This window comes from Ciconia boyciana, chromosome 4, assembly GCF_034638445.1.
Source record: "Ciconia boyciana chromosome 4, ASM3463844v1, whole genome shotgun sequence".
Classification (NCBI taxonomy): domain Eukaryota; kingdom Metazoa; phylum Chordata; class Aves; order Ciconiiformes; family Ciconiidae; genus Ciconia; species Ciconia boyciana.
The window spans coordinates 47,949,364-47,959,632 of NC_132937.1; the positions used below are offsets into that span (position 1 = coordinate 47,949,364).

The window sequence follows — 10,269 nt, forward strand, 5'->3', positions numbered from 1 at the left end:
AATTCTTACCTAAGCTTAATTGTAGAAGGCCAGGAAGGATTTTCCTCTTGTCTTTGAAAGGTGTTGGCTATGGGAGAGCTTTATATTGCAGGTGATTGGCAGAATGGAAAGGCCTGGAAGAACTGCAAAAGGATTGAATGTTTATATTCCTTGTGATCATGAAAAATAAGGGAGGATGCCATACTTGTTTAAGGCTGAGTTTTTTAATGAAGAAAGGTTGAGTTGTTAGAGGGGCTTGAAGGGTCAGGAGGGGTAAGGCTATTTATTTTATTTAACTAGAACTAAAACGAGTGAGGCATTTCACTGAAGGCTTAATTTTCAAGATGGCCTTACTCCAGTGTGACATGGCTCTCCTCCATTCTTCTGGGGAAAAAAAAAAAAAACAACAAAACAAAACCCTCTGCACTTCACATAACAAATTATTGAGGCATGCAAGTATGCACCGCACAGGTAAGGGAGGAAGTTGTGTGTATGCAAAAATATAACCAAGACTAAATCAAAGCTGGGGTCAAGCTCAGAAGAATAATCCTCTTTGAAACACTGTTGTCCAATGCCCAGAGTTGTGATATTTGTAGGTGCATGTCAACTGTGGTATTTGTATAACATTTCAAAATGGGTGGGATTTTAAGTGATCTGTGTCTCTAATTGTCACATCCAGCTGGATCTGGCTCTGTTGTCAATGGAAACAATAATGGAGAAACTGACATAAACTGAATTAATACGGAGTAGAAGCTGCATCCTAGGTTGGTAATGAGTGCCAGCTATTTTGGAAGAAACGTCAGTACTTTGGCTCTGACTTTGCCCATCCCATTTCTCTTGGGAGGGTTGTTTTCGATTTTGGATTCTTGACTAAGTGGCAGGTGGATTGAGAGAAAAGTTGGCCTCCTTGGGAGTGGCAAGTCATTCATTTGGCACAAGTTTCTGTTCTTGTCATCATTAGATTACAAGCAAATCACTTCATTTTACTGTCTGGCAGCTGCCTATGTGGGAATGGGCATAACAGCGCATTGCTAATGCACAATAGTGGAGGCTCACTGCAGCAAGAGAGCTTATGTGAGCAGCTAGGACATGATGGATGCATCATGTTTTGCTATATTGTTTAGGACGTGGTTGTCTCCATGCTGATTTAAGCATTTGTATAAATTTGGTCATAAAAATAGATGTTTTATAATGTTTTCAGCTGTAGAAAAACAAAAACAAGCTCAGAAGATGTAAAGTCTTCATCCAAGTGATAAATAGCATTTTGAACTGTTAACCTGTATTCTGTTTTTGTAATTATTACAAATACAGAAAGTCCTGTGTCAGGAATACTCCTTACCAAACTCTCACCTGCTTCTTGTACATGTTTCAGATTGGCAAATACAGCTGGTGAGAGCTGTGGCTCTAGATTGCACCAGCAAATTCTGCAGGTACCCTGTTTACTCAAGATGCAGAATTTTTATCAGTCCCATAGAGAGCATTAGGCTGAGTGCATGAACTTCACTTTGGCATGGCACGTTCATGCAGTTAAAAGGGCAAGGGCTGCTGTAAGAGCATGTTGCTAGGAGTTAGGTCATGGTAGCAAATGTAATGAAGATGTTTCTTTTGTTGTGATATATCATTTTGTGGTTTAGCCCCAGCCAGCAACTAAGCACCACACAGCCGCTCGCTCACTCCCCCTTGGTGGGATGGGGGAGAGAATCAGAAGAGTAAAAGTGAGAAAACTCATGAGTTGAGGTAAAGACAGTTTAATAGGGAAAGCAAAAGCTACGCACACAAGCAAAGCAAGGAATTCATTCACTACTTCCCATGGGCAGGCAGGTGTTCAGCCATCTCCAGGAAAGCAGGGCTCCATCACGCGTAACAGTTACTTGGGAAGACAAACGCCATCACTCCGAACATCCCCCCCTTCCTCCTTCTTCCCCCAGCTTTATATACTGAGCATGATGTCATGTGGTGTGGAATAGCCCTTTGGTCAGTTTGGATCAACTCTCCTGGCTGTGTCCCCTCCCAGCTTCTTGTGCACCTGGCAGAGCATGGGAAGCTGAAAAGTCCTTGACTAGTACAAACATTACGTAGCAACGACTAAAACATCAGTGTGTAATCAACACTGTTTTCAGCACAAATCGAAAACATAGCCCTATACTAGCTACTATAAAGAAAATAAACTATCTCAGCTGAAACCAGGAGAGTTGCATGAAGTGCAGAGGCTTTTTTCAGAAGAATGGAGCTGAGACTTGTCACACTGAAGCAAGGCCATCTTGAAAATTAAACCTTCGGTAACTCTCCTTGGAAAGGTCCTCCTTTCTGCCCTCTCACTGAGTAAGTGTGCTGAGGTTGTCACATCATTGTGTTTTCCTAATCTATGTAGTCCAAAATTTATTTGGCCCCTCCCTTGCTTTTTTGGATGGTGTTATCTCTTAAAATGATGACAGGTTACTCCTTGGCCACAAAGGTAACTGTCAGTTTACCTCATTAGAGAATTTGGTTTTAAAAGGATGAATTTTTAGTTTTGCTCTCTCCAGAGAGCCTATTCAGAGGCCTTAGCATTAGGCCTGATCCAGCAGGAAACTGTTCACAAATTTCATGTGGCTGTGGATCAGGATGAATATGAGGACAGTCTGAAATAATGTTATGCCAGGTATTTTTTCTATTTTCAATGTGTTTGCGTAGTAATAGGTGGTAACTTCTCTCTACAGCAGTCTTGATTGAAAGTATCCCTTTTAATTTACATTCAAGCTTTGTAAACAAGGAAAGCCTTCCAATTCTAATTTACGTATGCATCAGAGTTAATACCTTCCACATACAAAACAATTTACCATGCATGTATGACTTACACTCTTGTACGTATTTGACTGTAATGTGTAGTTCTACATAATTTTATGCATGGCTCTTTTCCATAGCAATTAAAAAAAAAATCTTCCCATTTTAAATATGGGGGGAAAAATGTTTCACAAATGTAAAACCACAAAAGTTAGCAGCAAGGGCTTAGGTGGATGTGTGTGAAACAGCTTTTAACTTGCTGGTTTGCACCTGCTAATGCTGAACTATTTGTCCGAATGTAACTTTATAGTTATCATAAAGTGTGGCAATTCATGGTATCTTCAAATGCACATGAACTATAATACCTATTTTCAATTTACTGCAAAGAAATTCATTGGTGCTTACATTCTCTGATGTTAGAAGAGAATAGGTTGGGAGAGATGGAAGGGATCTTTAATGTGACCTTGTTACTGGGTTTTGTTTTAGTTCTGTTCCTTTCACAGCTTACCACGTGAAATTAACTTGTCATTGTTACAAAATCTAGATTTTTATCTTTTTGGCCCTTGAAAATTGGGAGCAGTAATGCAGCCTTTTAAGTGTATCTTTCTCCTTGATTACTCTCCTCCCATCCTAATTTCTGGTTTGTACAGAGATTAATTATTAAAACATTTTGGTTTGCAGGGAGGCTGTGTAGATTCAACAAATCAGAGCCTTGCTCTGCTCCTCATGACCCTTGGACAACGGGATGTTTCCAAAGTCCTGTTAGGACCTCTGTCTCCATACACGTAAGTTGTTTTGTTCAGTTTAATTACCCAGTCTTGTTTAATTCACTACTTTTATTGTACAGATATTTTTTGTATATGGAAGACTTTGCCTGTGGCTATGAATAGAACAACTTGTACCCGTCTTCAAATGAGACGGGTGGTGTAAGTCACCTAGTGTTTTATTTCTACACGTTAGAAGATGATTCCCTTACTGTTCTATTTATTCCTGGTTCTGAGAACTGCAGAGATGAGGTTTATTGTTGGTTCCTGATCTTGGATTGTATGCGTACATCAGTTTGCTTTTTGTTGCCTAGCGTACACTACCATGTTTTCCTAGTGATCTCTCTGTAGCTGTGGCATTAAATGGCATATTTCAAATGGCTAGTCAAATGCTAAAGCTGCTATTGTCCAAAGGAAACAGCTTAAGAGTTCAATTCATGGAGCTATGTGCAACCCCAAAGCTTTAACCCTATCGGGCAGCAGACTTCTGACTAGTCCTTCAGTCTCAATTTTTGTTAAAGCTTTGTCTGCAGCTGGTAGTGGTTCAGAGGATAGAAAAAGACTAAATTTCTTAAATTGCTAGCTGCAACATGCAGGATAGTGGAAGGGCATCCAGCATCAAAAATTTCATTTACTCTATCAGACTGACAAGTGATTGACTAGATCACAGTTATTCCTAGAGACTGAGCAGTTTTGCTTTAATCAAATGGAGGGAAGGTTGTTTATCTGACAATGGCATCAAATAATAAGGCTATGAACTGTCCTTTTTCGGTTATCATGGTACCGGTGCTGTATACGTGAAAGGTACAGTACTGTGATAACTGAAGAATGGTGGTGCCATCACATGAGAGCTAGAAATTGCCTAACTGCTATTCTCAACCCCTGATATCTTGGAAACAACATTCATCAGATTTTGAGGGGAAGACAGGGAAGCCTCCCATTGCACAGGGGTAAAGTAGTCCCCTGTAAAGTAAGTATCCATGTGAAAGGCTTACAAAGAGTAGGTATCAGTGAAGTGCACAGTTAAGCATGTGAAACAAACCAATCACTTGTCATTGTCCAGTCTTTTTTTGTCTTTTTTTTTTATGCTATGCAAATCACACAAGCACACTAGTTAGTTTTGTAAGCAGGCTGATTTCAAACGGGTGGGTTGTCACTTCTTCCAAGCTAGGAGTGCGTGGCAGGAATGAAGGTCAGGAGCAGACATCCTGAAGCAGCATTGTGTCACATGAGATCATAAAATCTGTGATTCTGTGAGAATCTGTGACTCATCAGTCCTATGAGGATTTACTCAGAGATCACGCAGCTCTGTCTGCAGCACCCCTGTGCCCTCACTAGGCAGCTCATAAAGGGCTGGGAAACTTGGCTCCCGAGCAACTCATAGGATGCACAGGCTTTTTGAAGTAAATCGCAGTGCTGTCACGTTCCACTTCATTGTCCCTTCTTTTCTCTCTTGGGGCTGTGACATCTCTGCATTTAACACACTCACCTTGCAGTATCCAAAGCTATTTATAAGCTCTCTTATGCTAGATTGGCTTCCCTGGCTAGCACAATGCAGCATGAATGTGACAGTTCAGCTGGCAGATGAGAGCACTGTGTGGGGACATGGTGCTTTGGAATACATCCATCAGAATAAAGAAACGTCTCCCAGATTTGCCTGTTTCCACGGGAGACATCCTTTGCCCCTGCTAATGGCATGGGGTGGGGAGGGGAGGTGGGCAACACCATGAGCAGGGCTGTCCTGAGTGGCACTGGGGACACCCGTCCCAAAAAGACCACTTGGCCTGCGGCCATCTGGATTACCTCTTCTCATCTTATGCTCCCGATTTCACCAAAGTAAGCGCCTCTCTGCCAAGCTGAGCTTAAAATCAAATGCAGGGTGCTGGCTGTGTTGCCACCTCGCAGAGATCAGTCTTGCAGGACAGGCTAGGCAGCACGCAGGCGAATTGGCGTGAGCCAGGGGTACCTGAAGGAGAGCAACAGGAAAGCTCGAGTGCCCTGGCCCTTGGTTTCGCAAGGGTTTAGGGCCTTCAGGCAGAGGGGACGGGGCCAGGCGCAGCCCCTGAGGCAGGGCTGCCTCGGGCGGGGAGCCTCTGCCCCGCCGGGCCGCCGCTTTCGGAGGTTCCCCGCGCCCTGCCCGAGTCGGGGTGTCCGTCCCCGGTCGGGGTGTCCGTCCCGCCCGGCGCCTCGGCCTGTCCCCGCCGCCCCTCGGGCCGCGGCCGGGGCCTCCCCGCAGCGCGGCGCCCCCTGGCGGCCCGCGCGGCCGGGCAGTGGCCTCAGGCCGCGCCCAGCAGCCGCAGGTCAGGCCGGGCTCCCCCCGGTTCCCCCCGGGCAACGGGCCGGGGAAGGTCCCCGGCGGGACGCTGGGGAGCAGTACCGGGGCCGCAGGCGCTGCCAGGCTGTGCCCTGCGCTGTTCTCGGGGTCGTCAAAGCAAGAAGGCGTTGCCGGTGCACAGGTCTTCTCTCACACCGATCTGGGAGTTGGTCGCTGTGCCCTAACAGCAAGCTAAGATGTGTGAAGCGGTTGTGTACCTTTTGGTGTTGCTTAGCAGGCTTCTGGGAGAAGACAGCACTTAGATAAACAGACTTTTTACTCTTCTTTGTTGTAGTACAATGGTTTCTTATTTGAAAGCAGCTGAGGAAAAACTCCAGTGTGGCTCATGTAGCTGTCCCTGGGCCTGAGAAGAGTGTTCGTTTCTGCCTTGTTCTTCCCTGAACACACAGTCTAAACTTCCAGCAAAATAAAACTTCTCTATACCTCTCACCCACTCCCTCAGTCCTCCAGTCTGTACGTGTATGTTTGGTGCAGCCTCCACTATTATTTGAGGTGCAAACCTTTCCACACGCGACCCATATCTGCCTCAAGCTAATACAGACCCACTTTCTGCTGCACTTCTGTCACATACCCCTGCCTTTCCCCCCTCTTTTCCTTTCTATTTCCAGGGCTCTTGGCATTTGTGCTTCTACTGCTGGAAGACAGCTGGCCTCTTGCTGCTCCCAAATTCTGCCCCGACGTCCCCAGGCAGCCTCCCCTTCGCTCCCACTCCTGTGAGCCTTTCCCATGTGCCTGGGGGCTGTGGCAAAGCCCTCTTGCTTCTTCTCACTCTGCCTTTATTCAAAAGGGAGAAGAGGTAGAGAAGCACTGTAGTCCACATATGTTCAAAGAGAGGTATGGACTGACTGATCCCACCAACATGTTGCAGTTTGCTGATCAGCTTTTACAATTTTTCCCTGAGCCTCTGGCTCCACGCTGCCTCTGGCATTTGTACAGTTTATTCTATGCCCTCCTTGCAGTTCAGCACACTGCTCCTTACTGTTTTGGGCTTGGTTGCTTTCTTGTCACTCTGCCAGAGCTCTGGGAAGGGACCCAGCTAAGGAGGAGGCTGGTACAGAGCCTGTCAGCTTTACTGAAGCATTTGTGCCAGCATATGCCCATCTGCCTATTATAGCAGCAACCAGAAACCTTGCAGTTGGGGAGACATGGAAGAAAAGGTGCTTTTCACTTCTTTCTTTCAACTGTTAATTCATTTGAGAGATGAGAGAGCTGGTGTCTGTGCTGAGGCCAGTTACCGGCCCAGGAAGGTGAGGTAGAAAGGTGTACACAGCATGGGGAGCCATGTGCCCACATTCACCTGGCATAAGTATGCAGCTGACTACCCCAGAGATAACTCTCAGATCTAAGTAACAGCAGCCTTGCTTTGTCTGGCTCCTGCTGTTTCCCTCCTCTCCCCATGCACGTAACTGAGCACAGGAGCAGCAGCATGCCCAGCTGAAGTGGATAAGGCAATTCTTGCTCCTGCAACTTTTGTTGTGCTTATTCACAATTTCTGTGAACAGGAGCTGCCAGGAGGCTTTCAAGAGGCCTCATGATGTTACAATGGGGACAGTCCTATCCTCCTGGTCTCCTGCTTTCCATTTTCATGGGTACTTTTCTCTGGATTTGGTGTAATGATGTAAAAGTGTGATTAGCTTGCGCTTATGCTCTCAGCATGCGGAGCAAAGGCTTTTTCCAGATTGCCAGCCAAACAAATGTGTGGACTGGATGTGCACATGCCCTTTCTTTAAAGGTTAAACTTAACCTAAGAAGGGCACATACCAATTGCTGCAGGAGATTAAACCTTAGTTCAAGACTGCAGACTTGCTTGTGGCCATGACTGGAAGAGACCCGAGTTCCGTCAGGAGCAATTACCGATTTTATATTTGTAGCCTTTTGGTGTAATTGCTTATTCCCTGTTTGGGGAAGCCAGTAGGAATGTTTTCTTCGCTGTTTTTGGTTTTGTTCTTTTTTTTATACTTTTCAGTAGTTTTTCCTGTCACTCGCCCTCCAGTCAGTGTGCGTTTAGGAGCACTGTGTCTGTTTAGTCCCTTTGTGCCTCTCATTCTAAAATGATGAAAGGAAAATTACTTTTTTTTTTTCTGAAAATGTGGAGAGAAAACAGGAAGAATTCTGAGTCTGAATGTGATTCTAACGAAACATTTAACTAAGAAGTGGACAAGTTAGTCATACAAATCAAACACATGCTTTAGGATCTCATGTCTCTCTTAAAGTATGCATCCAAGGCATACTTTTGGCTATCCCTGTTTATCTTTTTATCTATTTCTGCTTTAAACATTGTAAGGGGGGGAGGAGTACCACAGGTTGGTATGGGGTTCATATGGCCCTGATAGAGAGTCAGCATCATGAGTAAGTGACCTTGCCTGGCTATATCTCTTCTTTCTCCTTTCTTTCTTCCCTCACCATTTTGTCTTGCTATGTTACCAGGCATTCCTTCTCCCTCTGCTCATACAGAGAGCACAGTGGTTTCAATAGGGGTCACTAGCCACTTCTACAACACAAATGAGAGCAATGTTTGGAGCCTGTAGTCTTGTTTCTCTGTACTAAGCAACATTTTCATGTTCTATTCACTGTGCTCATTGCTGGAATCAGCGTTAGTACATACTGCTAATGGGCTTTCTGTTTTGTTTCTTAAACTCTGTTGTTTTCTCTCCCTCAGAATTGAGTTTCTGCGACACCTGAGAAGCTTCTTCCAGATCATGTTTAAAATTGAAACAAAGACCCCTGAGGAAGAGCACATGGGTGGGGAGAAAGTCTTAATGACGTGTGTTGGCATTGGATTTTCCAACCTTAGCAAAACTATAAGATAAGAAACATCTGCAGACTTCATGAAATGGGGTGGCAGAAAAAGCTGCAAAAATCTGATAAAACCTGCCTTTCCCTGTGCTTATTCTGGCACAGGGAAACTAGTGATGATTCCAGTGCAGAGGTACCCAAGCTTGCTGCATGTAAACAATAAAGGTGACTTAGGCTATTTAGATCTGTGCTGTTAATAAATGCAATGCCAGTGTTCTGTGCTGTGTGGAATGGCTGGCTGAGTCTCAGCTGGCTTGGGACTCTTTGCACTGTATTCCACTGCATGGGACACAAGTGCCTCTTATGTCCCTGTGCCTCAAGCCTTAATGCAGTGGGTGATCTAGTTTTGTGTATCTACAGACTTCACTCTTAGCTTTTTCTGAAAGGTTTAGATAGAGAGGGAAGACAAGATTGACCCAAACAAGCTTTGCAGTGCAAGATAAATGATCACAACAGAAACATTAGATCCTTCAGGTAATTGCAGAGACAATATTGGCATGGAAATAAAAGTAAAGGTGTGACAATTTTTGTTTATACATTGCATGTGTATAGAATTTGTCAAATGCTTCAGTCCTGCTTTCGTTGACTAAATTGCAGCTTCACAGGAGGAAAATAATCGGTCTTTTAATTTTCCTTAATGTTAGAATACTGCAGAAGAGATCACAGCCTATACTGACTTGTTTTAGCCCCCTCTGCAAAGAGGGGCATGGGAGGAGAAACCTCCTTGACAGTTTTTGACTTATCACATATATTATTTTTAGGTTTGTTTGGCATGCCACACACTGCAGTTCACAATTAGTTGTGAAAGGTAGCAAAAAAAGCTGTAGGGTTTGAGGGAGAAAAATATATTCAGTTATGCCATTGCATTTTGTGCAGCTGCTCCCTTTCGAAAGAGGGGATAATGGTGTATGGGCACTGCTTGGATTGACAGGTGCAAAACGTTTCTACTGGGATATAAATATTTACCCAAGAAAGGCTTTTGGTAGATTCCAGGCAAACCTGCTGAAGTTAATGCTGAACTCCTGACACAGGGAAAGAAATTTATACTTGACTTCAGACTACACTCAATGTGTCTGGAGTAAAATAAAACCATGTCAAAAGCTGGTATATAGAGAGAGCAAATACTAGTGACTATGTTATAATGGTCTTACAAACTTTATCTGATGCCACTGTAAAGTGGGCATTACCTCTGTAATATGAAAAATGTATATTGAACCCAAAAGGACTTTGACAAAAAGTTAGGTATTTGATTAGTGTTTTATTAACTATTGCAGGCTGTGTGAGTCATTTTTGTACTGTACTTTGTTCTTGTTGCAATCTGTCTAAACATGTTTTGGAAAAATAAAGTATTTTTTCCTAAATAAGGTTTTATTTCCCTTTAAAACAAAACAAACAACAACAACAAAAATCCCCCAAACCCTTTTACCAGCCCTACAAGGTGGCACGTCAAAAGATAAATGGCTATTTTGAACTGATATATCAAAACAACAGCTTTGGCAGTTGCCAGGGTGGGAGGAAGGGAGGGGGTGAGGCTCTTCTTATAATTTACTAGCTTTCCAAAATTTGATTTGCAGTTAAGGAAACCCTAAATAAAACAGCAGAATGTGAAATAAAATTCTTTGACTACATTTT

General features: G+C 43.9%; 1 protein-coding gene across 2 annotated transcripts in view; it reads left to right on the top strand.

The window, feature by feature from the left end:
• RCL1 (RNA terminal phosphate cyclase like 1) overlaps nt 1-9,984 on the top strand; it is a 29,879-nt gene extending 19,895 nt beyond the window's left edge. For both annotated transcript variants that reach the window (XM_072858714.1, XM_072858715.1), the window contains exons 8-9: nt 3,424-3,527; nt 8,501-9,984. In XM_072858714.1, the coding sequence (XP_072714815.1) occupies nt 3,424-3,527; nt 8,501-8,651 (255 nt within the window). In that variant the 3' untranslated portion in view covers nt 8,652-9,984. The remainder of the gene's footprint in view (nt 1-3,423; nt 3,528-8,500) is intronic.
• The last annotated feature ends 285 nt before the right edge of the window (nt 9,985-10,269 follow it).